Genomic DNA, 27,106 nt, shown 5'->3' with positions numbered 1-27,106 from the left:
GTTCCCTCTTTCCCTCAGCTCCTCAAACCACACACACGCTACACTCTGCAGATCAACTTCTTAGCTCGACGCCTTCTCATTTCTGACACTGGCGCTTTCACTCAGGTATGCAAAGAACAGCACTAGACCTTTACTTAAAGAATGTTTTGTTTTTTTATTTCATGTTTAACATTTGTCTTTAACCAGGAGCTGCTTATTGTGTAGTTTGCAGGGTCAGGTGGAGAGGGCATGTTTACGATCCTGCAGAGGTCAGTGTGCTCATTAACCTACAGCTCCCTCTGTATGCCAGATGACATTGCTGAACGTGGCCTAGAGGATGTGCCAAACTTCTTCTACAGGGATGATGGCCTAAAGGTTTGGGATATCATCCACAGGTATCATTAATATATTTTTCTTTTTTTTCCATCAAGCTGCTGCAATTCAAAGTTTGTAAATAATGCAAATGCATCTGTTACTTTACCTATGATACTGGGTCAAAATTTTACATATTATTTTTATTTTAGTTACTTTAATCTAAAAATTTATTTTCAGTTTGGTGTAACTTCTTTTTTTTTCCAAATTGCTCCTTTCAGTTTATTTTGTTGAAGAACTAGTTTTAGATTTTTATTTCAGTATTGAAAGCAGCTGAATCGCAGTAATGTAAGCATCCCAGCATCAATGCACCAAAATGCACCAGTGCCTTCTCAAACTATTGTATTCATCAAATCAGATCAATAACAGAAAAATACTAAGCCTAAATAGATTTTTTTTTCTTTCATGTTTATTCTATGTGAGTTCACCAAAATGTTTTGCGTGCCTATTTTTTGGTTTAGTTTTAGCTCGGGTCCTCTACCAGAGGCCTGGGAGCTTGAGGGTCCTGCGCAGTATCTTAGCTGTTCCCAGGACTGCGCTCTTCTGGACAGAGATCTCCGATGTTGTTCCCGGGATCTGCTGGAGCCACTCGCCTAGCTTGGGAGTCACCGCACCTAGTGCTCCGATTACCACGGGGACCACCGTTACCTTCACCCTCCACATCCTCTCGAGCTCTTCTCTGAGCCCTTGGTATTTCTCCAGCTTCTCGTGTTCCTTCTTCCTGATGTTGCTGTCATTCGGAACCGCTACATCGATCACTACAGCCGTCTTCTTCTGTTTGTCTACCACCACTATGTCCGGTTGGTGAGCCACCACCATTTTGTCCGTTTGTATCTGGAAGTCCCACAGGATCTTAGCTCGGTCATTCTCCACCACCCTTGGGGGCATCTCCCATTTTGACCTCGGGACTTCCCGGTTATACTCGGCACAGATGTTCCTGTACACTATGCCGGCCACTTGGTTATGGCGTTCCATGTATGCCTTGCCTGCTAGCATCTTGCACCCTGCTGTAATGTGCTGGATTGTCTCTGGAGCATCTTTACACAGCCTGCACCTGGGGTCTTGCCTGGTGTGATAGCCTCTATGGATCTTGTGCTCAGAGCTTGTTCTTGTGCTGCCATGATTAGTGCCTCTGTGCTGTCTTTCAGTCCAGCTTTGTCCAGCCACTGGTAGGATCTCTGGATATCAGCCACCTCCTCTATCTGCCGGTGGTACATACCGTGCAGGGGCCTGTCCTTCCGTGATGGTTCCTCGTCTCCCTCCTCTTTCTTGGGTTTCTGCTGCCTGAGGTATTCACTGAGCACTCGGTCAGTTGGGGCCATCTTCCCAATGTATTCGTGGATGTTCGTTGTCTCATCCTGGACTGTGGTGCTGACACTCACCAGTCCCCGGCCCCCTTCCTTCCGCTTAGCGTACAGCCTCAGGGTGCTGGACTTGGGGTGAAACCCTCCATGCATGGTAAGGAGCTTTCTTGTCTTTATGTCAGTGGCTTCTATCTCCTCCTTTGGCCAGCCTATTACCCCAGCAGGGTACCTGATCACGGGCAGGGCGTACGTGTTGATGGCCCGGATCTTGTTCTTACCATTCAGCTGACTCCTCAGGACTTGCCTGACCCTCTGCAGGTACTTGGTGGTTGCAGCTTTCCTAGTGCAGTCAGCTTCTTCAGCCAGTAGGCGTGAACCATATCGGGGCCTGGTCCAACTCTTCATACTAGACCCTTGCTTGGATGTCTGCCACCATGATGGTTACTGGACCCTGTTCAGGGAGGTTGCTATGGTCTGCCCTCAGATCCACTAGCCACTGAGCATTGCCGTTATGGGTTGCGTCCTTCTCCCATATGCCCTTCCAGTATTGCTCCATCTCCAGCCTTGGTGGTGCTGTTCTCTTATTGTTCCCTTGCCACTGAGAGTACACCTTTGCTGGTTTATTCTCCTGCCTTCTATCTCTCTGGTGTACCTCCTCAAGCGGCTGGCCAAGGCTGTGAGTCTTTGCTTGGCAGTTTCCAAGGCCTCAGGTATGGACAGCTTGCTGTATTTTTTATGCACCTTCTTTGTCGCACCTTTCTGCAATTCCGTTAGTTGGCTAACCTCCCTCCGTGCTACTTTGATCTTGCCCTCTAGCCTCCTTCTCCATGGAGGGTACTGCCCCTTGTGGCTGTTCAACTTGTAGCCAAGCATCTTACTGATCACTGCTGCCGTATTGTAGATCAGCTTGTTAGTGTCAGTAATCGTGGTTGTAGGTATCGTCTGTAGTGCTGCATTAACATCATCTAGCAGACCTTCTGAGGGTACTTCACGTAATCTTGGTAACCGGCTATTCAAGCTTGGCCGTAATCCTATCTTTCAGGTCAGTTCCTCTCGCACTCAACAATCCTTCTCCTATCGCACTTGGGGCTTTGTACCCAATCTCGGGTGGGGGTGATGATATCTCCCCCCTGACCTGGCGTCCTGGCTCCCCCTTGCCATAGCATTTATGTTGTACCTCGTCAATCTCTAGCTGTGAGAGCAGTCCCTTCTTTCAAATGTTGGAACACTGAGCTATTAGTTGTTTTGCCATCTTGGGTATCGAAGAATCGAAAATATATTTTACTCAGTGTATTCCCATTTCTCAAAGGTTTGTGCAGGGAATGCTCGGCTACTACTACAAGAGTGACCGTGAGGTCCAGGAGGACTCTGAACTTCAGAAGTGGATTTTGGACATTTTTGAACACGGGTTCCTTTCTCAAGCAGAAACAGGTGGGCTTTATACAATATTTGAATATTTACGATGATGATGATAATGGTGATTTATCCATTTAGGATTATATTGCAAAAATAAGTAACTTTTGTTTGTTCGCCTAAATATATTTAAGTGACGCAGTTATTTTTCTGTGTTTAACAGGAATTCCTCAGAGATTTACCTGTGTGACTGCGTTGGCCAAATTTGTCACCATGGTGATCTTCACCTGCTCAGCCCAGCATGCAGCTGTGAACAGTGGACAGGTATATAAAACCTAATTCAACCTAATTATTTAAAATGTAAATAAAAACAGAATCATTCATTGATTTGTAGATGTATTTACAATAGAACATAGTAAACATATGAAATGTTTAAACTGAGAAAATGTAACCTTACAAGAAAAATAATGCCTCATTTTGTATTTGATGGCAGAAAAATATATTTAAAAAAGGTAGGACGGGGCTTTGTGTACTACTCTGACACACTGTAGCATCCCCTCTTCTTTTACCAACAGTCCACAAACATCTGGGAACTGAGGAGATCTGAGAGAGGAGTGTCCCATTCTCGTCTGATATATGATTCTAGCTGCTAAACAGTCCTGGGTCTACTGTGTTAGTGTTTCATTTCATGATGCATCAAATGTGTTTTCAACTGTTGAAAGGCCTGCATTATGAAGCCATGATCTTCTGATAGATGAAACACCATGATTATTGCTCTTATTAATCAGTTATCCTTTACTCCTTGATTAAATGCAGTATGACTATGGTGGCTGGATGCCCAACACTCCCATCTCCCTGCAACTCCCACCACCAACCACAAAAGGGACGACAAGCGAGGCCACGATGTTGGCCACCTTCCCTGATGTCAATGTAACAGCTCAGGGCATGGCCACCATGTGGCTGCTCAGCAAGCAGTCCAGTGACTTTGTAAGGAGCAAAGATTTCATTAAGAATGACAGAAATTATGTTTAAATTCAAGTTTTGTGAAAAAAAATACATATGTATGCAATAATTTTTAGGGGCTAATTTCATAAATAATTTGAATGCTGTTGAAGAAAAACTGAATGTATCATTGTTCTTATTAAGTTCCCCTTGGCCAGTACCCAGAGGACCACTTCACTGAGGAGATTCCCCGCAAGATATTAAAGGATTTTCAGATGGAGCTGGAAGATTTGAGTTTAGTCATTAAAGCCAGAAACAAGCGTTTAGAAGTGCCATACACCTATATGGATCCAGCAGAGGTAGAAAACAGCGTGGCCATTTGAATATTAGAAGACTCAGCTGTGAGATAAAATTCAGTTCCCTCTTCAAATAAAAGCAGCCAAAGAAAGTTCTGACTTTTACTGATGAAATAGCTGAAATAGAACTTAACGTTTCTAATTATTGTATGCTGATTTGTGAATTTTATCCATCTGCTGTGATGTGTTCTATAGATTAGAAACTTAAAACCTCTTCTGATTTTCAATAAACTGTCCCATCCATTCAAAAACATGTCAAAGAAAACTGATATTATTGTGAACAAATCATGACTTATTTTAGTGATTGATTTTTCATGCAAATGCATCTGTTTTTCATCAAAAGCTAATTGTAATTGTTGGAAAACCATGTTGGTGGTATGAGCACAAAAATAATTGTGTCATCTACATATAAATGATAAAATATATTTAGCTTTTGCCTTAACATTAATATCAAATAATGTAAGACAGATCACTCCATTAGTGACACTTTAAAAACTCAAAGAGAGACCGTTAAACTGTGCGCACTGCTTGCAGTCAGAAAGGTAATTAGTAAACCAGCCTTCATCTGAAAGGCCTCGTTCCAATAACCTCTAGGAAAATGACAAATCAGCAGTGTCAAGGGCTTTGACAGCTCAATAAAAAGAGTGGTGCAGTTTATAGTCAACATTCCACAGTGGCAGAGCTAATTTAACATGAATAAGATAACACTTCCTTCAGATTTTATTATTTGGATAACCTTATCTGGCATTTCATCACAATACATGATTGATGCAACTGACTGGACACTCCCACTAAACTGAGTAAATAAAAAGAAATTGTAGGGGCAAGTTCTGACAGAACAGTTATTCTAAGAAACTTCCTCGTCTCATTTACAAAGGTAAGAGATATTTTCACAGGATTTCAGTCAGAAAAAAACATGTCAAAGAAAACTGATATTATTGTGAACAAATCATGACTTTTTTTAGTGATTGATTTTTGTTAAAGTCTGTCTTAAAGAAGTCTCAGCCTCTGAGCTTTTTTGGCTTAAAAAAAATTGAGAGAACTCCTGCATTTCTACCATACAGACATTTATTTATTTTTAGAAATATGTCTCTCTTCTGTCTTATATGCATGTGTATGTTTGAGGGCATGTTCTGTTTACCTCAGAGTTGATCAATCTGTGTTTGTCTGTCTCCCTGTAAAATGCTCACCTGCCAAAGCTCTACTAATTAACTCACCTGTTCCTCATCTGGTTATCAAGCTGGCTTCTTAAGGCTAAAGTAAATACTCAGCCATCATTAGATTGTGCTCTGCCCTTTGGCCCTTAGTTTATTTTTTGGAGCTAAACTCTGTGTCTGTGAAGACCTCTCACTGTATTTGGATTTCCTTCGAGTTTTTGTGACAGTGTGTGTGTATGACCACAGATGGAATTCATAGCATTACAGACACGTTTTTCTTACTCGTTTCTCACATCCTGTAAATCCTATGTTAATCTTTTCCCGCTCTACAGTGGCTGTTGTTTAATGTTGGCCATCCTACACTTCTGGTTTCCGTTGTAGAAATTATTTTCTAGTTTTTTTTGGGGGGGTTGTATGGTATCTTGTCAGCTCTCATTACTATAATATGACTTTGCATTATACAGAGCGTCATTTAACACCATCCACCCATTCGCTTCCGCTTATCCTTTTTCTTAGGGTTGCGGGGGCTGTTGGAGCCTATCCCAGCTGCCAAAGGGCGAGAGGCAGGGTACACTCTGCACGGGTTGCCAGGGCTAACACACAGAGACAGACAACCATTCACACTCACATTCACTCCCACATTCACTGGTGACAATAGTTATGGGTCTTGTTATGTTATCCAGCGGTGTTGAGTTGTTTGGACTTTTTTTAGTAAATATCTAGTAAATCTCTAATTCTTGGTTTTTCTTGGCTTTATATTCATGTTCCCTTAGTGCTAACTTAGTGCGCTAGTTCTGTTCTCAGTCCTTAGTCTTGTATATTATATTTTTTCCTAGATTTATGGGTCAAGTCTCGACCAGTGATTTTCTCCTTCCTGTTTTATTTTGGCTTCCAGTGTCTGGACCGTCGGCTCTTTTCCTGGAAACAATGCTCAACTTTAAGTTCAACCTTCATCTACCCTGTCCTACATTTGGGTTCTCAATCTTTCACCATTCATCATAGCTGAATCTGATAACTGTGACCATTTTCATACTGTGAAGTCATTGTCATATTAAAACTCTTTGTTGTATCTGCTGAAGGCACCCATCAAAAGATGGGTGCACTGCAGTTGTAAAGGAAACGACATAGCCAGAAACAATATTCAAGTAACTTGTGGCTACAAGGCTCAGTTGGTACTAAGTTGGGCCCAAAATGTTACAACACCACCAGGCTAAATTGCTGAATTTAAAAAAAAAAAAAAAAAAAAAGCATTTATACAGTATTTTCACCGTCGCTGCCTTCCGCACGGCTGGCCTCCAGACCTGCTCTGTTATGAGCTATTGAGCCATCGACCCCCAGGGCAACCCCCTGAACTGTGTTTGAACTGTTTTTGTGAGCTCTGATTTTGTTTCAAGTCCTGGGCCCCCCACCACCCACCTGGGTTTCTGTCAAGGTACTGGGAGTGATCCAGTGTTTTGTGTTTGACTCCCTGAGTCACTCTGTATTACCTCCGTGCATCTTCCCATGTTGCACTCTGTTTTACCTCCATGTGTCATCCTGCATATCATTCTGCGAGTCATGGTTTCAAGTTTGTGTAGTTTTCCTAGTTTATTTATCTTATGTCTGTGAAGGTTCTCAGTCATCCAGGTCATCGTAGTCAAAGGAGCTTGCAAAGAAAAGCGTCTGGACTTCTTTAAGTTACATACGGGCGATCGTGGCTCAAGAGTTGGGAGTTCGCCTTGTAATCGGAAGGTTGCCGGTTCGAGCCCCGCCTTGGACAGTCTCGATCGTTGTGTCCTTGGGCAAGACACTTCACCCGTTGCCTACTGGTGGTGGTCAGAGGGCCCGGTGGCGCCAGTGTCCGGCAGCCTCGCCTCTGTCAGTGCGCCCCAGGGTGGCTGTGGCTACAATGTAGCTTGCCATCGCCAGTGTGTGAATGGGTGGATGACTGGATATGTAAAGCGCTTTGGGGTCCTTAGGGACTAGTAAAGCGCTATATAAATACAGGCCATTTACTTGAAGACGTTTCTTTGCAAGCTCCTTTGACTTTATTTATCTTAGTTTCTATCCTCGCCACCTCTGTTTCTGTCTGAATTATCACATCATATAAATAAAGCTCACTCATCACATCTACGTCAATGCCTGCTTTTGGGTCCGTTTCCCTTTAGCCCCACACAACTGCCGCCGCAGCCATAACACTTAAGACTCAATGTTTCATTTACAGGAGAGATGTTTTAGCATAATTACAGCAATAAACTAGAAAGAGTAAAATAATGAAAATTGCACAATATTTACAAAAATCAGTTAAAAGAGCTGTAAATCCTTCTGCAGGGTAAGGGGAAAGCCCTCTTTCTAAACTCTGTATGAACTGTTTACAACGAATGTCATGAAGTCATGGAGACCACAGCATGACTAAACATGTAATCTGATAAGAGGTGAGTAAACCATATTTTTATAGATAAAATACCAGTGAACCATCCTGTGTAGTTAAAGACAAGTCAGCTAGAGAATATAAAGTACAGCAGTGTCTTGAAGGTTTTGCTGTGAGTTATAAATTTTAAAGCTCTGTGATAAGCAGAGTCCAACTGATAGAGAGAATGAGCAGGGTCATACATGCAATTCATTCATTCAATCATGTGGCCTCCTTTTTACCCCTCCTGGAGCATTGTAAAAAGGAGGTTAATGCAAGTTCCAAGTATACCGTATTTACAAGAACCTTATTTTCTTTTTTGCTCTGAGACTCTTTGAAGACATCCCTCATCTAGGCAGGTTCAGTCAGGTACAGCAGGAGCTTAAGCAGCAACAGGAAGAGAGCTCAGAGCACGCACACATTTGAGCTTTATGGCCCCTGAAACTAACATGCAAATGCCCTCCAGCTACAGCTGAATCTGCTAATATTATGCATACTTAAGGTTTAAATGAAACATTACAATAATTGTTGGCTGGATTAGGGTTAACTAATTATAATTCAAGACATTGCAGAGTATATTGTGTATATATAATGTTTTAAATTCTGCAGCCTGGCAAATTAAATGAAAGCGATCGTCTCACACTTGTAAAAAAGTAGAAAGAACATTTTCTTGTATCAAGTACTTGATCTTAGCAATAACGTACACATTCACTGAGCCAATGTTGTATCTACTCTGTTACAATATTCTGAACTTCCAGACAGAAAGGGAGCACATTCCTGTGTGACTAAAGCAAACCACCAATTACAAGAAGCTAAGTAAGTAAGTAAGTAAAATTTATTTATATAGCACATTTCACAGATAAAAATCACAAAGTGCTTTACAGTAAGATCAGACATACAAGTTAAAATTAATTAAATTAGTTAAAAGCCTGTTTGTATAAAAATGTCTTCAGCTGCTTTTTAAAGGAGTCAGTAGAGTCTAGACAGCGTAAAGACAACGGCAGAGAGTTCCACAGCCTAGGTGCCAGTGCCTGAAAAGCCCGATCCCCACGTGTTTTAAATCTAGTACGTGGGACCACCAGTAGCCTCTGACCTGAAGACCTAAGTGCTCGGGATGAAGCATGAGGTTTCAACAGGTCAGAGATATACTGGGGAGCTTCACCGTGCAGAGCTCTAAAAGTTACAACTAAAATTTTAAAATGAACCCTAAAATTTACAGGCAACCAATGAAGAGAAGCCAAAACTGGAGTAATGTGTGACCTCTTGTTTGTACCAGTTAAAAGTCTTGCCGCTGCATTCTGTACAGACTGAAGGCGATCCAGAGCTGATTTGTTAAGACACGTAAAAAGACCGTTACAATAATCCAAACGAGAAGAGATAAAAGCATGAATAATCATCTCAAGTTCTGCCTTTGACACCAGTAGCCTGAGTTTAGAAATGTTTCTTAGATGATAAAAACAGTTCCGGACAAGTTGTTTAGAGTGTTTCTCAAGAGACATTGAACTGTCAAATATAACACCTAAGTTTCTGAGACTCGACTGAAATGAAGGGTCTAAAAAACTGATATGCTGCCTAATTTCTGAGAGCATGTGAGCATGCTCAGAGCTACACAGAGCTCCTGATGATAAACTAATGCTGATTGCTGTTTACCTGTCACGATCCTGGGTCTTAGGACCCAGTGTTTTGAGTTTTAGTTCATTTTGATGTTTATAGTATGTTTAGCTCATTAGGCCTCCTATGTTGATTTGCTTATTAGTTCCCCCTTGTGTTTCAACCCATGTTAAGTCTCCCCTGCCCTTCATGTCTCTCTGTGCCCCCTCTGTTCTGTTTATGGTGTGTCTTTGCATGTTTGAGTTTCTTGTTTTCTGTCACCCTGCATTGTGCATTATGTTCTCATGGTTGGTCTTTTGTTACTCCCTCTAGTCTAGTCTCTTGTGTTCAAAGCTGAGTATTTCCCTCTGTGTATTTTGGTTCTTAGACCTCTGCCTTATGGTTTGTCTCTGTTTCTTAGTTGCTGTCTCCACTGTGTCTAGTTCGCATCTCTGTGTGATACTTCCTGTTTTACTTTGAAGGTCCATGCCTCATGTGAGTGTTTCTAGTTTTGCGTCTCTGTCTCGTCCAGTCCTGATTTCTCCCAGCTGTGCCCTCCTTCTGTGTCTCATTCCCTCGTTATCCCTCTGTGTATTTAAGCCCTGTGTTTCTCTTTGTCAGTGTCGTAGTCTCCATCATAGCTGTGTGATTTTTCCCTGTGGCTCTTTGTGCTTTAGTTTTCCCAGTTTAGTTTATTTTGTATTGTTTTTCGTGTCCCACTTCACGCCAGCAATAAAGCTGTGTTTTTTGAGTTTACCTTTTGTCTCTGTGAGTTTGCGTTTGGGTCCTCTCCTGCCTGCCACACAGCCGAAACATGACATTACCTAATTCAGTTCACCTGAGCTTTATTTATATAGCACCAATTCACAGCAGTTGTAAAGACCTACAATATTGAAAATATCCCCTGTGAGTAAGCACTTGGCGATGATAGGAAGGAAAAACTCCCTTTTAACAAAAAGAGGCCTACAATACTGGGTCATAAGTTTATTATTAGTTCAGTTTATTAATTTTTATTTAAAAAAATCACTTTGGTCTAGCTTCAGTTAAACCTAACCACTCGGCTGGATTACTTTAATGCACTTTATATAGGGTTCAGCACATCATATATTACCCATCTACAGAGGGTGCAAAATACCGCAGCTTGTCTTTTAACAGGCACTCTAAAGTTTGAGCACATTTCCCCTGTTTTAGCTTCACTTCACTGGCTGCCCATTTCTTTTAGGATTCATTTTAAAATTATTTTATTTGCTTTTAAAGCTCTCCATGGCCTAGCCCCATGTTACAGCCTTATACACCCACCCGCTCTCTCAGGTCAGCTGATCAGCTGCTCCTGAATGTACCTAGGACTGGGCGTAAACTTAGAGGAGATCGTGCTTTTTCTGTAGCAGCTCCCAAACTGTGGAACGATCTCCCTTTAGAGATTAGACAGGCCACTTCCATACCTGTTTTAAAGTCACTCCTGAAAACCCACCTCTTTACCCTGGCCTTTGACACCACGTGAGATGTTGGTTTTTATTTTTTATTTTAGTTGATTCTATGTTGTTTTATCTTGTTTTCTTTTTTTAATATAGGGCTATTTTAATTTTAAAGTGCTTTACAAATAAAATTGTATTGGATTCAGTTAGTTTCCAGATTTCTTCTTTAAGTTTTTATTGTTTTTATTGAAAAACTAGTTTTAGTTCAGTTTATAAAATTGTGAAAGCTGTTGAATCAGTCATGTAGACATCCCAGCCTCAGACAAATGTACCAAAGCTTCAAACTCATTTATAGATCAAACCTGAACAAAAAGGCCAAACCTGTCAGGGTCCCTGTGCCTACCCGGTCGGCTCAGCATGGCTACATATGTTTTTATATTCTTCTTTTGTTCCTGCTCTCTCCCTCCCCCTCTTTCCCTCCTCCCTCTGCCTGGGCGGAGCTCACCTGTGGGCTCCTGCCCTTGGCCCACGCACCTGGTCGCAATCACGCACCTGTGGCTCATCACGAGTGTTCCAGCTCCTTTATAAGATCGCAGCTCTGTGTTTCTCAACGCTGGACCGTTGCTGACCCTCGTCAGTGTAACGGTTACACTGACCCTCAGTGTAACGGTTACACTGACAAGGGTCAGTGTAACCGTTACTTCTAGAGTTACTTCTAGAGTGTTTTCACAGCGATTTGCCTTATAATCCCTTCGTGTCTCTGTGTACAGATTCCCTGGACCAACCCCTGTGTTACCTGAGTGATTGGAGTGTGAAGAGGAGCGTGAGTGGACGGAGTGTGTGTGTGTGACTTTCGGCGTCTTTCCCGTTCGTGTGTGGACCCCCGGAGCCCGGCTTTCCCCTCGCTTTTGTAAATAATCACCTGGTGTATCGTAATAAAGACTCTTGTGCTTTCAAGACCTAGAGCCTGCATGTGAGTCTGTTCAGTCCCGCTGTGACAAAACCTAAGTGCATTTATTATAAGTTTTATCTAAGTGGCATTTTACTTCAAGGCATTCAAATATTTCATGTCTACTTTTTACTGTAGCTTTACTAAAAGACCTCAACACAGAGTTGTGAATAATGACTCTGAATGTTTCGAAGACTTTTCCATGCTGTACTTATTTCTTTCAACTGATGAGTAAGCTAAATGAATTAAGTGAAACCAAATTCACCGGAACTCATCACAACAATCAACAATAGTTTTTTTTGGGTAGACTCAATATGCAGCACTGGTGCACTGACACTGCATTTATATAGACTGAAGCAAAATTCAATAATGCCAACAATGGGAATTGTGAGCTACAGATCCTGAGCTACAGGGGAAAACAGTTTGTAACTCATTCAGAGCACGCAGGATTCCTCTGCAGAGAAGAGACAATGATAAGGCAAATGTATTATCTGTATTATTTTTTGGGGTCTTTTCCTTACAATATAAAGTGCCTCGATGCAACTGCTGTTGTGATGTGGTTCTATATAAGTAGAATTGAATTGTATTGAATGCATGATAGCTGATTATTCTGTAAATAGTTTTAAATAGTTGTACAAAAAAACCCCAACAACACCTGAGGCATTGGCTGAGGCATTTTTATGTAAAGTTGGAAATAACTTTTAAAAATGTGTGCAAAAACAAGGTATTTGACATTGCGAAAGAGCTAGTGTCAATAATATGGTGGCTCCCTGCAGAAGTTCAATGGGGACAATGGCATTTCCTTTTCAAGTTGTCGAACCCAACTGACGACTTTCTTTTTGTAGTTGTTTGTGGGATCTCTCCTTAGGGCTTCATGGGTATTATTGTCACTGAGGAGTGTAGTAATCTTGGTATAATAAGAACAAAAGTGCACCTTGCCATCGTCATGTGCAAGAAATCACCACTGACCTAAATATTTTTTTAACCTGTATTTAAACAGGTTATCATATTAACACTCATTGTTTGTTTACTAGAGAAACCTTTTTCAGATAGTCAAAGGAGCTTGCAAAGAAAAGTGTCTGGACTTCTTTAAGTTGCTTGAAGACGTTTCACCTCTCATCCGAGAAGCTTCTTCAGTTCTAAGGTCAAATGGTGGGGAGTCCCAGATTTAAACCTAGTGGGAGTTTCCCCCCACAGAGGGACATTCCTCGCTGCACTGTACAGGAATGCCCAGACCTCTACATTGGAGAGACAAGCGCATGGCAAAACATAGAAGAGCCACCTCCACAGGACAAAACTCAGCAGTCCATCTGCATCTTAAGGATAAAGGACACTCCTTCAAGGATGCCAATGTTCACATTTTGGACAGAGAGGACAGATGGTTTGAAAGAGGAGTGAAAGAAGCCATCTATGTCCACTGTGAGCGACCATCTTTGAACAGAGGCGGTGGTTTACGACACCAACTCTCTGCCATCTATAATCCAGTTTTGAGATCCCTCCCCAGATGCCTTAATGCCCACTCACATCCTGGGCCATCTGACCTCAGGAATTCGCATGATGAGGTGGGGCCAGGTTTCACAAAGAGTTCACCCGAAACTCTGGCTGATTGGGACCCACACCCAGTTTCACACCTTTGCTCAGGCGATTAGAGGATCATCAGGGGGTCCTTTTGTCCCTCTGTGGGGGGTCACTCCCACTAGGTTTATATCTGGGACTCTCCACCATTTGACCTTAGAACTGAAGAAGCTTCTCGGATGAGAGGTGAAACATCTTCAAGCAACTTAAAGAAGTCCAGACGCTTTTCTTTGCAAGCTCCTTTGACTACGATGACCTGGATGGCTGAGAACCTTCACAGACACTTTTTCAGATAGGCATAATAAAATTCAAGCAATAAAGTAGAAGCAATAAAAAAGAAACATCAGAATCAGAACAACAGAATCAAATAGCGAAAACTGTCCGTTTATAAAATTATAAAAATGATATTAAAATCAAGAACAAGTTCCCATTGAGGAATTCACAAAATCGCTTACACATCTTTTAAACTCTGCAAACAAAATCAAGTGAAAGAGCTGCAAATCCTTCTGTATGAACTGACGGAATTGTGAGTGTAAAAAAAAATTTGAGACCACAGACTATAACTGAATATGTAATCTGACAACAACTGTATAAACCAGAAATAGATTTAAAGATAAAGTGGTATAAGTCAGCCATTAATTTATAGATACAATCCCAGTGAATAGTCATATAGAGTGAGGGAACATCCTTTGTGAGTCCAATGAAGACAAATCAGCTAGAGATTGTAAAGTGCAGCGGTGTCTTAAAGGTTTACAGCCACTTCTAGATCATAAATGCCCCACGATAAAGAGAGTCCAAGAGATAGAGAGAAGGAGCAGGGTTATTCATGCAAACTATATCACCATCGTCAAGGAGGAGTAAAGAGTTTTTTATGAGTTTCAATAGAAAAACCTTGAAAAGGTACAGTAGAGGGAAATACTGCCCATACTCTGCCATACTCTGTGTACTTGAACCACTATGACTTCTTTCCATTTAAAATGAGCCCGAGCTCATCAAAAGCTAATTGTAATTGTTGGAAAACCATGTTGGTGGTATGAGCACAAAAATAATTGTGTCATCTACATATAAATGATAAAATATATTTAGCTTTTGCCTTAACATTAATATCAAATAATGTAAGACAGATCACTCCATTAGTGACACTTTAAAAACTCAAAGAGAGACCGTTAAACTGTGCGCACTGCTTGCAGTCAGAAAGGTAATTAGTAAACCAGCCTTCATCTGAAAGGCCTAGTTCCAATAACCTCTAGGAAAATGACAAATCAGCAGTGTCAAGGGCTTTGACAGCTCAATAAAAAGAGTGGTGCAGTTTATAGGTTATTTGGATAACCTTATCTGGCATTTCATCGCAATACATGATTGATGCAACTGACTGGACACTCCCACTAAACTGAGTAAATAAAAAGAAATTGTAGGGGCAAGTTCTGACAGAACAGTTATTCTAAGAAACTTCCTCGTCTCATTTACAAAGGTAAGAGATATTTTCACAGGATTTCAGTCAGAAATTGTGGGTCAAAAAAGGCATTTAGATAATGTCTTCATCCATCCATCCATCCATCTTCATCCGCTTATCCGAGGTCGGGTCGCGGGGGTAGCAGCCTAAGCAAAGAGGTCCAGACCTCCCTCTCCCCAGCCACCTCCTCCAGCTTGTCCGGGGGAATACCAAGGCGTTCCCAGGCCAGCCGAGAGATATAATCTCTCCAGCATGTCCTGGGTCTGCCCCGGGGCCTCCTCCCGGTGGGACATGCCTGGAACACCTCGCCCAGGAGGCGCCCAGGGGGCATCCTTGCCAGATGCCCGAACCACCTCAGCTGGCTCCTTTCGATGTGGAGCAGCAGCTGCTCTACTCTAAGCCCCTCCCGGATGGCCGAACTTCTCACCCTATCTCTAAGGGAGAGGCCAGCCACCCTTCGGAGGAAGCTCATTTCCGCCGCTTGTATCCGCGATCTCGTTCTTTCGGTCACTACCCACAGCTCGTGGCCATAGGTGAGGGTAGGGACGTAGATCGACCGGTAAATTGAGAGCTTCGCTTTTACACTCAGCTCCCTCTTCACCACGACTGACCGGTGCAGCGTCCGCATTACTGCAGCCGCAGCCCCAATCCGTCTGTCGATCTCCAGCTCCCTTCTCCCATCACTCGCGAACAAGACCCCGAGATACTTGAACTCCTCCACTTGGGGCAGGAACTCATCCCCGACCCGGAGTGGGCACTCCACCCTTTTCCGGCTGAGAACCATGGCCTCAGATTTGGAGGTGCTGATCCTCATTCCCGCTGCGTTACACTCGGCTGCGAACCGCTCCAGTGCGAGCTGGAGGCCCTCACCCGATGAAGCCAACAGAACCACATCATCCGCAAAAATCAGAGATGAGATTCTGAGGCCACCAAAGCGAAAGCCCTCCGCCACTTGGCTGCGCCTAGAAATCCTGTCCATAAAAATTATGAACAGAACCGGAGACAAAGGGCAGCCCTGGCGGAGCCCATCACCCACCGGGAACGAGTCCGACTTATTGCCGGCAATGCGAACCAAGCTCTTGCAACGGTTGTATAGGGATTGAATGGCCCGTAGCAATGGGCCAGACACCCCATACTCGCGCAACACCTCCCACAGGACGCCCCGAGGGACACGGTCGAATGCCTTCTCCAGGTCCACAAAACACATGTAGACTGGTTGGGCAAACTCCCATGCACCCTCAAGTATCCTCGAGAGGACAAAGAGCTGGTCCAGTGTTCCGCGACCAGGACGAAAACCGCATTGTTCCTCCTGTATCCGAGGTTCGACTAGCGGACGAACCCTCCTCTCCAGCACCCTGGCATAGACTTTCCCGGGGAGGCTGAGGAGTGTGATCCCCCTGTAGTTGGAACACACCCTCCGGTCCCCCTTCTTGAAGATGGGGACCACCACCCCGGTCTGCCAGTCCACAGGTACTGCCCCTGATCTCCACGCAACATTGCAGAGACGTGTCAACCAAGACAGCCCTACAACGTCCAGAGCCTTCAGGAACTCGGGGCGGACCTCATCGACACCAGGGGCTCTGCCACCAAGGAGTTGTTTAACTGCCTCAGTGACCTCGCCCCCGGAAATTGGTGGGTCACACCCCTCATCCCCAGACTCTGCTTCCTCCCCGGAAGACGTGTCAGTGGGATTAAGGAGGTCCTCGAAGTATTCCTTCCACCGCCCGACAATTTTCTCAGTCGACGTCAACAGCGCTCCGCCAGCACTATACACAGTGCAGGTAGAGCACCGCTTTCCCCTCCTGAGACGCCTGACGGTTTGCCAGAATCTCTTCGAGGCAGTCCGAAAGTCTTTTTCCATGGCCTCTCCGAACTCCTCCCACACCCGAGTTTTTGCTTCAGCCACTGCCCGAGCCGCATTCCGCTTGGCCTGTCGATACCTGTCGGCTGCCTCCGGAGTCCCACAGGCTAACCAAGCCCGATAGGCCTCCTTCTTCAGCCTGGTGGCTCCCTTCACCTCTGGTGTCCACCATTTGGTTCGGGGATTACCACCACGGCAGGCACCAACCACCTTGCGGCCGCAGCTCAATGCAGCAGCTTCGGCAATGGAGACGCTGAACATGGTCCATTCGGACTCAATGTCCCCAGTCTCCCTCGGAATGCTGTTGAAGCTCTGCCGGAGGTGTGCGTTGAAGATCTCGCGGACTGGGGCCTCTGCTAGACGTTCCCAGCACACCCTCACTACGCGTTTAGGTGCACCAGGTCTGTCCAGCGTCCTCCCCCGCCACCTGATCCAACTCACCACCAGGTGGTGATCAGTTGACAGCTCAGCCCCTCTCTTTACCCGAGTGTCCAGAACATATGGTCGCAGGTCTGGTGATACGATTACAAAATCGATCATCGACCTACGGCCTAGAGCATCCTGGTGCCACGTGCACTTATGGACACTCTTATGTTCGAACAGGGTGTTCGTTATGGCCAAACTGTGATTAGCACAGAAGTCCAATAACAAAGCACCGCTCGGGTTCAGATCAGGGAGGCCGTTCCTCCCAATCACGCCCCTCCAGGTCTCGCTGTCGTTACCCACGTGAGCATTGAAGTCTCCCAGCAGGACAACAGAGTCTCCAGGTGGAGCACCTTCCAGCACCCCCCCCAGGGACTCTAAGAAGGCTGGGTACTCCGAACTGCCACTCGGCGCATAAGCGCAGATGACAGTCAGGACCCGTTCCCCGACCCTAAGGCGCAGGGAACAAACCCTCTCGTCCACCGGGAAAAACCCCAACGTACCGGCAGCAAGCCGAGGGGATATAAGAATACCCACCCCAGCCCGCCGCCTCTCACCAGGGGCAACTCCAGACTGAGACAGAGTCCAGCCCCTCTCCAGGAGACTGGTTCCAGAGCCCAGACAATGCGTAGAGGTGAGCCCAACTATATCTAGCCGGTACCTCTCAACCTCACGCACCAACTCAGGCTCCTTCCCCACCAGAGAGGTGACATTCCATGTCCCTATTGCCAGTCTTGGCAGCCGGGGGTCGGTCCGCCAGGGCCTCCGCTCCTGGCCGCCACCCGGCTCACAATGCACCCGACCCCTATGGCGCCTCCTGCGGGTGGTGGGCCTGCGGGAGGATGGGCCCATGTCTCCTCTTCGGGCTGTGCCCGGCCGGGCCCCATGGACTAAGGCCCGGCCACCAGACGCTCGCCCTCGGGCACCCTCCCCGGGCCTGGCTCCAGGGCGGGGCCCCGGTAACCCTATCCCGGGCAGGGTAAACTGTTCCCTCGATATTCTTTTCATGGGGGTCTTCTGAATCGCTCTTTGTCTGGTCCCTCACCCAGGACCAGTTTGCCATGGGAGACCCTACCAGGGGGCAAAAGCCCCCAGACAACATAGCCCCTGGGATCCCTGGGACACACAAACCCCTCCACCACGATAAGGTAGCGATTCAAGGAGGAGAGATAAGATAATGTCTTCAAATTCTTTTAATTGTGATGTCACAATTTTAACTGCTTACATTTCCAAATCAGTGCTAAGAGTGATTATAATTCTCCCCCTACCAGGATTTGAAAAATGGTGCAGTATAAAGTGACCGTATTCACTGGTGATCGCCTTAATTCCACTACTCTCAACAATGTCTTCATTAAGCTGGTGGGCACAGATGGGGAGAGTGATCGCAAGTGGCTCATGGGCTTGAAAGGGGCTACATCCTTCGTCAGAGGAGCTGTAAGTCTGGGATGGCCACCTCCATGATTTTTTCAGGTTCCCTATATGACATTATACATGCAAACTTTTAGGGAAATAAGGGAATTATTAACTGTGATTTATGTAAAGTTGAAATCTATCACCATGAAGATGGTCAAAGCAAACAGTTCACTTCATGGACCACAGTAAATTATAAGAGGAATTGTATGCTCAAGTGTTACAGCTCAGCACAAACTGCTATGTCATTTCTTTAGGTATCAAAGTTTAAGGTGTCCTGCTCCACTTCCCTTGGAAATCTTGTGCTGATAGAGTTAGACAAACAGTCTCTCCCACTGTTCCCAGAAGATGATTGGTTTTGTGCCAAGGTGGAAGTGAAATCCCCTGAAGGAGACATCTACAGCTTTCCCGTCTACCGCTGGATTGCTGATAGCAAGGTGCACCGCTTCAAAGATGGAAAAGGTTTGGGAAACTGTGCTCATCTTAAATCTTGTTCAAACCATTGCAGATGTAAAACAAAGTTTGTAATGAGGCTGAAGCAGTTTCCTAATACAGTATATACCATATTTACAAGAACAACTTGAAACCATTTTTTCTTAATTAGCTCTGAGAGTCTTTGAAGACAACCATCATCTTGGCAGGTACAGTCGGCAGCAAGAGATTCAGCAGCGAGAGGAAGACTATCGGTGAGAATTCAGAGCTTATACATATTTTGGCCTTACAGCTCCTGAAACTAGAATACAAATGCTGTCCAGTTATAGCTGAATATCCTAATACTAATGATATTTAACCTTAAAATTAAGCATTACAATATATTGTTTGTCTGCTAAATGCATTGTAAACTATATTATTCATATATTATGTTTTGTGAATTGAAACTGCAATTTCTTTTTCTCAGCTGGGATGCATATGCAGAGGGAATACCTCACTCCTTGAAGGCACAAAACCCAATTTTTCTGCCATCAGAGGTTCAGTTCTCCTTCACCAAAACTACAGAGTTTGTCTACACTGCTTCCACAGGGTGAAGTTCTTTTTTTTCTCTTTACCTATCAAAACTATAACTATGTTAAATATAATAAAGAAATAAGATGAATGTGCTCTTCTGTTTCAGACTGACTGAGCTGAAGCTGAAGGGACTGGATAACCGTAAGGAGAAGTGGGATAATATTGACAGCATCAATCGAGTGTTTTGCTGCAAAAAGACTGAAATATCAGGTAACTAACATCATAGTTGGAGTATCGAGTACTTATACTTTGTGCATAATAATATGTACTTAACTGTTACCTTTGAAGTATTACTATATCAGTATACATAGTCGATTTTCCTGAATAATAAGAACATTATACAGTCTGTTCTGCAAAAACATATATATTATATATGTTTATAGCTATTGATTGATGTTTAAAACTGAGAATATAAAGTCTCATTTTATCTTATGACAGGTGATCTAACAAGTAGAATATGGTTTCAATATCTAATAAAGCTCACTAGAGAGAGCTTATGACTTTTTATACATTTCACATAATCAAGACTCTCAGACACTGAACTTCTGACACAAAGTTAGAAATGTAGCAAAATTTGTAGGCTAGTTTAAAAAAGGAACATATTCTTTTTCTTTTTCTTTTTTTTTTTTTTGCAGAATATGTTCAGGAACACTGGAAAGAAGATGCTTTCTTTGGCTACCAGTTTCTAAATGGTGTCAACCCCATTTTGATCCAGTGTTGTACAACCCTGCCCAGTAACTTCCCTGTCACTGATGACATGGTCTTTCCCCGCAGTCGTTGCGACCTTGCAGATGAAATGAAGGTGACTGTAGAAAGACACAAAAAAAAGGAGAAAGAAATGTTTCTTAAATCAGCTACTTGGTCATTGCAATAAATGCACTTACACATTCACTGAATATACACACTGATGAAATAACCTGAACTTTCAAACAGAAAGGGAACATATTCCTGTGTGACTACAAGCTTCTGGATGGAGTGAAAGCAAACACCATCAATGGGAAGAAGCAGTACTTGATGGCTCCTCTCGTCCTGCTCCACAAAGATCCTGATAATAAACTAATGCCGATTGCTATTCAGGTAATTCAGTTCAGATGAGCTTTATTTACATAGCAAAATATATATATTTTCTATGGTAAATATGAGAGGAAAATCCCAATAATCAGGCAATTCTTTGTGAGCAAGCACTTTGGCAACTGGAAAGGAAAACTCCCTTTTTAACAGGAAGAAACCTCTGTCAGAAGCCACCTCCCACGACAAGTTGGGAGTGAGGGGAGAGGGAGAAGGACAAAAGACATGCTGTAGAAGAAAGACGGATATTAAAAATAACTAATAATTTGACTTATCACTTGACCCTGTCCTTGTATAGCTGAAGCAGACTCCATCAGATGACAATCCGATCTTTCTTCCTACTGATTCTGAGTACGACTGGTTGATCGCCAAGATTTTTGTAAGAAGTGCAGATTTCAATCACCATCAGCTCAATGCTCACCTTCTGCGCACGCACTTGCTGGCTGAGGTTTTTGCAGTGTCACTGCTGCGCAACGTGCCCATGGTGCATCCTCTGTACAAGGTAACTGACGTTTGCTGAAACTCAGTGTTTTGGTTTGTAAATAATTTTAAATAACGTTGAAAGCATTTGAGTTTATCAATGTGTCCACAAAGGACATTTGATTGTGCAACAGCGTATCTCAGCATAATAAATGCCAAAGTTTTGCCCCAATCTAGCACTAACAGAGTTCCCTCTTTCCCTCAGCTCCTCAAACTTCACACACGCTACACTCTGCAGATCAACTTCTTAGCTCGACGCCTTCTCATTTCTGAGATTGGCGCTTTCACTCAGGTATGCAAAGAACAGCACACTCACTAGACCTTTACCTAAATAACTGTTTCTTTTTCAGTGTCATGTACAACATTTGTCTCTAACTGTGAGCTACCCATTCTCTAGTTTGCATCATCAGGTGGAGAGGGCATGTTTACAATCCTGAAGAGGTCAGTGTCCTCAATGACCTACAGCTCCCTCTGTATGCCAGATGACATTGCTGAACGTGGCCTAGAAGCTGTGCCAAACTTCTACTACAGGGATGATGGCCTAAAGGTTTGGGATATCATCCACAGGTATGGTAGTTTTGCCCTCTTAATGACGCCACCAAGCTGCTGCAGTTCTGTTATAACAATAATATTTTATTATTTGTTAGTTTATTATTTTTATTTTATTTATGTCATTTTACAATTCTGTTTTCCATCCATCCATCGTCTTCCGCTTATCGGGGGCCGGGTCGCGGGGGCAGCATCCTAAGCAGAGAAGCCCAGACCTCCCTCTCCCCAGCTACCTCCTCCAGCTTGTCTGGGGGAACACCAAGGTGTTCCCAGGCCAGCCAAGAGATATAATCTCTCCTGCGTGTCTTGGGTCTGCCCCTGGGCCTCCTCCCGGATTCTGGGAGTTGGCCCAGGACCGGGAACATTATTTTTTCAATTTGGTTTCCCAATAAAAGATCATTGAAAAAATGAACACAAAATTAACACACAAGAAAGAGATGAAAACAGGCGCTGTTGGAATGCTACTAAGCAAGTAACCCCAGTGGAAGGGTTACGTGACTAGGATGAGGGACCTATGGAATCTTCGATACCCAGCATCCAGATTGATGGCGAAACAACTTGGGGAATGTTTTCCAACATTCAGAAGATGGAACTGCTCAGACAGCTAGAGATTGACGAGGTACAACACAAATGCTACGGCAAGGGGAAGCTAGGATGACAGGTCAAGGGGGAGATATCATCACCTCCACCTGAGATTGGGTGGGGGCCCCAAGTGCGATGGAAGAAGGATCATTGAGCACGAGAGGAACTGACCTGAGAGATAAGATCATGGCAAAGCTGGAAACCTGGATCCTTCATGGCTGGTTACTAAGACTATGTGAAGTACCCTCAGAAGATCTACTAGATCAGGGGTGTCGAACCCCAGGCCTCAAGGACCGGTGTCCTGCAGGTTTTATATGTGTCCTTGATCCATCACAGCTGATTTAAATGGATAAATTACCTCCTCAAAATGTCTTGAAGTTCTCCAGAGGTCTGGTTATGAACTAATCATTCGATTCACATGCGTGATATCTAAAACCTGTAGGACACCTGCCCTCGAGGCCTGGAGTTTGACACCCGTATACTAGATGATGTGAATGCTGCACTATGGACAAGACTGAGACTAACCAGCTGATCTACACCACGGCAACAGTGATCAGTGAGATACTTCGCTACAAGTTCAACAGCCACAAGGAGCAGTGCCCTACATGGAGAAGGAGAATAGAGGCCAAGATAAGGGTAGCACGGAGGGAGGTTAGCCAACTATCGGAGCTGCAGAAAGGTGCAATGAAAAAGGTGCTACGGCCAAGCAAAGACTCATAGCCTTGGCAAACTTGAAGAGGTACACCAAAGAGATAGAAAGCAGGAGAATAAACCAGCTGTTCTCCACAGAACCAGCCATGGTGTACTCTTAATGGCAGGGGAACAATATGAGAATAGCAGCACCAAGGCTGGAAACAGAGCAATAGTGGAAGAGCATATGGGAGAAGAACCCAACCCATGGCATCAATGCTCAGTGGCTAGTGGATCTAAGAGCAGACCACAGCAATCTCCGTGAACAGAGTCATTCAAGAAAGGGTCTCCAGTATGAAGAGTTGGACAGCACCAGGCCCTGACTTGATTCACGCCTACTGGCTGAAGAAGCTGACTGCAGTCCACGAGTGTCTGACAGCACAAATGAACCAGCTTCTAGTCGATGAGAGACACTGAAAATGGAAATACCAGAAGAGCAAAACACCAGCTACTGGTAGACAAAGCAGTCGCTTAAAACTGCAAGACTAGGCTGACCAACCTGTGCACTGCCTGGATTGGTTACAAAAGGCCTATGACTCAATGCCCCACACCACTTCCTGTGGGGCATTCCTCTATCTGCTGGTGGAATGTACCACAGGCAGATAGAGGAAGTGGCTGACATCCAGAAATCCTACCAGTGACTGGACAAAGCTGGAGTGAAAGACAACACAGAGACACTAATCTTGGCAGCACAGGAACAAGCTCCATAGAGGCTGGGGTCTATCACATCAGGCAAGACCCCAGTTGCATGCTGTGTAAAAATGCCCCTGAGATAATCCAGCACATAAGAGTAGACTGCAAGATGCTAGCAGGCAGGGGCATGGAGCGCCATAATCAAGTGGCCGGTGCGGAGTATGGCCTGGAAGTCCCGAGGTCAAAATAGGAGGCGCCGCGTAGGATGGTTGAGTGATCAAGCTAAGCAAGTACCACAGGAAGTTCTGTGGTTCCTGTAGGCACTCAGATGAGACATTAGTATATTAAGTTCAGCTTTAAGTACAGACTAATGTTAAACATTGTTCAATTTTTTAAATTAAAGTTTCTCAGAAGGTGTTAGTACTTCTCTTAAAATGAAAGGTGTGTCTAATACTTACAGATATCTACCATCCCTAAGTAAAATGAATGAAATAAATAATGAAAGCATATTTCATCCAATTTCTCAAAGGTTTGTGCAGGGAATGCTCGGCTACTACTACAAGAGTGACAGTGAAGTCCAGCAGGACTCTGAACTTCAGAAGTGGATTTTGGACATTTTTGAACATGGTTTCTTTTCTCAAGCAGAAACAGGTTGGCTTCAAAGAAATGTTCAGTTCTTATTATGATAAAGTTGATTGATCCTTAGTACTGAGATGTTACATCACTGATGATGTGTCCAGGGGCACCAGAGGGTGTATCATAAACAGTATATATAATTATAATCCAAACATAAATCCAATCTTTGTTTGTTCACCTCAATGCAATTGATGCTGGGGGGGTTTTCTGCTCAACAGGAATTCCTCAGACATTTACTTGTGTGACTGAGTTGGTCAAGTTTGTCACCATGGTGATCTTCACTTGCTCAGCCCAGCATGCAGCCGTGAACTCTGGACAGGTGAGTCCTTGTATAAACAGTTTCACTTTTTTTTTTTTAAACAACAGTGCATGAACATCTGAGAACCTAGGAGACCTTTGGGAGAGCAATGATGATCCATCTCATTTAGGATTCTAGCTGCTCAACAGTCCTGGGTCTTTATCCTGTTCTTCATTTCATGATGTATCAAATGTTTTCAACTGGTGAATGGTCTAGTCTGCAGCAAGGCAAGTTCAGCATCCAGACTCTTCCATAATGAAACTATGATGTGATAGATGCAATATGGGGTTCAGCACTGTCTTGCTGAAATATGTAAGTCCTTCTCTGAAAAAGATGTCATCTGGATGAGAGCATGTGTTGCTCTAAAACCAAACTGTATTTATGTATATTTACATCTGAGAAACTCTGGCTCTCTAACATACTCTGTTTATACCCAGTCATGGTACTGACAAGCTGCAGTTGTTGAGGCATTTCTTCCAAAATCAGTGAAGTTAAACTAAACTGGTCATGCAAAGAGAAAATGTGAATAATTATATAAATAGTACCATAAAACTACAGGTACTATATCACCAATATAAAAAAAGAAAGAAAGAAGGAATTATACATTAAACGCCATTATTACACCATCATTTTACTTTTTAATCAGTTATCTTTTACTTCTTGATCAAATGCAGTATGACTATGGTGGCTGGATGCCCAACACTCCCATCTCCCTGCAACTCCCGCCACCGACCACAAAGGGGACGACAAGCGAGGCCACAATGTTGGCGACCTTCCCTGACGTCAATGTAACAGTTCAGGGCATGGCCACCGTGTGGTTACTCAGCAAGCAGTCCAGTGACTTTGTAAGCAGCAAAGATTTCATTAAGAATGACAGGAATTATGTCTGAATTAAATTTTTGTAAACACATTACAACTGTATACAATCATTCCAAGAGCCTATTTTGAATAAAAACAAATAATTGTTTTAATTGAATTTTGTTGAAGAAAACTTAAATGTATCATTGTTCTCATCAGGTCCCTCTTGGCCAGTACCCGGAGGAGCATTTCATTGAGGAAATTCCTCGCAAAATACTAAAGGATTTTCAGATGGAGCTTGAAGATTTAAGTTTAGTTATTAAAGCCAGAAACAAGCGTTTAGAAGTGCCATACACCTACATGGATCCGGCAGAGTTAGAAAACAGTGTGGCCATTTGAATATTAGAAGACTCAGCTGTGAGACAAAATTCAGTTCCCTCTTCAAACAACAGCAGGGAAAGACCTCTAAGTTCTGACTTTTACTGATGAAATAGCTGAAAAAGAACTTACTACTTATAATCACTATATACTAAACTGTAATTTTTTTCATCTGTGTTAAAATGTGATTCTTTTTTTGCATTACAATCTTGAATCATCTGATTTGAAATGAAAAATGTTTGATTTTTGGGGGTGTCTGTTTTGAGACAGTTGATCTCCTGATCATGATGTATTTTCTTCTTAGAAAACATTTACTGCATTTCATTGTTTATATTTTCATTATTTTAATGTTTCAATTTTCTTGAGCTAAACCCAAACAGCTTTTTGATGAGTCAGACAACATGAACACCCTAAACTTCGCCTGAGACTGCTACTTCATCTCGCCCACCAATGTGCACTTGGTTTCTTTGTTTCTTTGCTGAAACCTGATTGTATTTTAGCATCATATTCTAAATTATCAGTTCTCTAAAGCCTCATTTAATGCATGGCACAGATTAAACACACATGGCTCACAGACATTAACAAGATGGGTCTGCATTATCCACATTAGCCTGCTTATACTGTTGACATGTGTAGCATATTTATTTAACACTGCAAAATAGAGTGATGTTTACATAGGCCACTGTATTTTGTGTAGATACCATCTCAGTGGCAAAAATGTGATTATATTCAATTCAGTTCAATTTATATAGCACCAAATCTCAACAACAGTCATCTCAATTCAGAATGTGATAATATCAATTTCCTTTACACTCACTGGGCACATTATTAGGTACACCTTGCTAGCACAAAGCTAGAACAAAGTGTTGGAAATATTCTTCAGTTGCTGCAGATTTGTCAGCTACACATCCATGATGTGAATCAAAGCTTATCTACTGGGTTGAGATCTTATGACTTTGACCATTTAAGTACAGCTCATTGTCATCTCAAGAAACCTGTTTGAGATGAAGTGAGTTTTGTGATATGAAACATTATCCTACTGCCCACATAGCAGACAGGTCTGGCCGGGATCTGGTGTCAAACCAGCACTGCTGGCTGACTTCTGATGGAAGCAGCCATCAGAAGATGGGTACACTGTGATAATTAAGGGACTGACATGGTCTGCAACAATACTCAGGTAGGTCGCTGTGTTTAAACAAGGCTCAATTGGTACCAAGGAGCAGACCAACGTCTGACAAGAAAATATCCTCCCATACCATTATAGTCACTGATACAAAGCTGTATGGATCTATGCTTTTATGTTGTTTGCACCATCTAAATACTGGAGCAGAGAAACCAAAACCAGGCAGTGTTTTTCCAATCTCCTATTGTCCAGTTGAGTGAGCTCATGTCAAATATGGCCCCATTTTCCTGTCTTGACAGGAATGACACCTGGTGTGGCCTATCTGCTTCAAGATTAGA

The 27,106-nt window shown here is 43.4% G+C and overlaps 1 protein-coding gene and 1 pseudogene across 5 annotated transcripts in view; both read left to right on the top strand.

Moving 5' to 3' along the window:
• Positions 1-10,198, top strand: part of LOC309707662 (polyunsaturated fatty acid lipoxygenase ALOX15B-like) — a 21,247-nt pseudogene extending 11,049 nt beyond the window's left edge. The window contains exons 11-17 of the transcript XR_014280889.1: positions 19-105; positions 205-374; positions 2,965-3,086; positions 3,232-3,332; positions 3,825-3,997; positions 4,156-4,309; positions 6,359-10,198. The product of XR_014280889.1 is annotated as a polyunsaturated fatty acid lipoxygenase ALOX15B-like (transcript). The remainder of the gene's footprint in view (positions 1-18; positions 106-204; positions 375-2,964; positions 3,087-3,231; positions 3,333-3,824; positions 3,998-4,155; positions 4,310-6,358) is intronic.
• LOC309707663 (hydroperoxide isomerase ALOXE3-like) lies at positions 5,168-27,106 on the top strand. Of its 4 annotated transcripts, none has more exons than XM_082535111.1 (16): positions 5,168-5,183; positions 11,628-11,830; positions 18,390-18,552; positions 18,786-18,990; positions 19,133-19,214; positions 19,427-19,549; positions 19,640-19,743; positions 20,169-20,335; positions 20,467-20,610; positions 20,900-21,103; positions 21,287-21,373; positions 21,479-21,648; positions 24,065-24,186; positions 24,390-24,490; positions 25,144-25,314; positions 25,487-27,106. In XM_082535111.1, the coding sequence occupies exons 3-16, from the start codon at positions 18,400-18,402 to the stop codon at positions 25,664-25,666; spliced, it is 2,013 nt and encodes a 670-aa protein (XP_082391237.1). In that variant the 5' UTR covers positions 5,168-5,183; positions 11,628-11,830; positions 18,390-18,399; the 3' UTR covers positions 25,667-27,106. The 4 variants fall into 4 exon arrangements, with proteins under 4 accessions (XP_082391237.1, XP_082391238.1, XP_082391236.1 ...); XM_082535110.1 differs by lacking the exon at positions 5,168-5,183 and adding an exon at positions 11,132-11,490; XM_082535112.1 differs by lacking the exons at positions 5,168-5,183; positions 11,628-11,830 and adding an exon at positions 6,810-6,895.

This window comes from Aulonocara stuartgranti (assembly GCF_965226115.1).
Source record: "Aulonocara stuartgranti genome assembly, chromosome: 6".
Classification (NCBI taxonomy): domain Eukaryota; kingdom Metazoa; phylum Chordata; class Actinopteri; order Cichliformes; family Cichlidae; genus Aulonocara; species Aulonocara stuartgranti.
This window is presented reverse-complemented; position numbering and strand designations above follow the sequence as displayed.

What these genes read in the sequence shown, in the direction of transcription:
- LOC309707663 (XM_082535111.1), top strand. Translation starts at nt 18,400, where the DNA reads ATGGTGCAGTATAAAGTGACCGTATTCACTGGTGATCGCCTTAATTCC. An exon ending in CATCCTTCGTCAGAGGAGCT is followed by an intron (nt 18,553 to 18,785) that starts GTAAGTCTGGGA and finishes TCATTTCTTTAG; the next exon opens with GTATCAAAGTTTAAGGTGTC. An exon ending in TAATGCCGATTGCTATTCAG is followed by an intron (nt 20,611 to 20,899) that starts GTAATTCAGTTC and finishes GTCCTTGTATAG; the next exon opens with CTGAAGCAGACTCCATCAGA.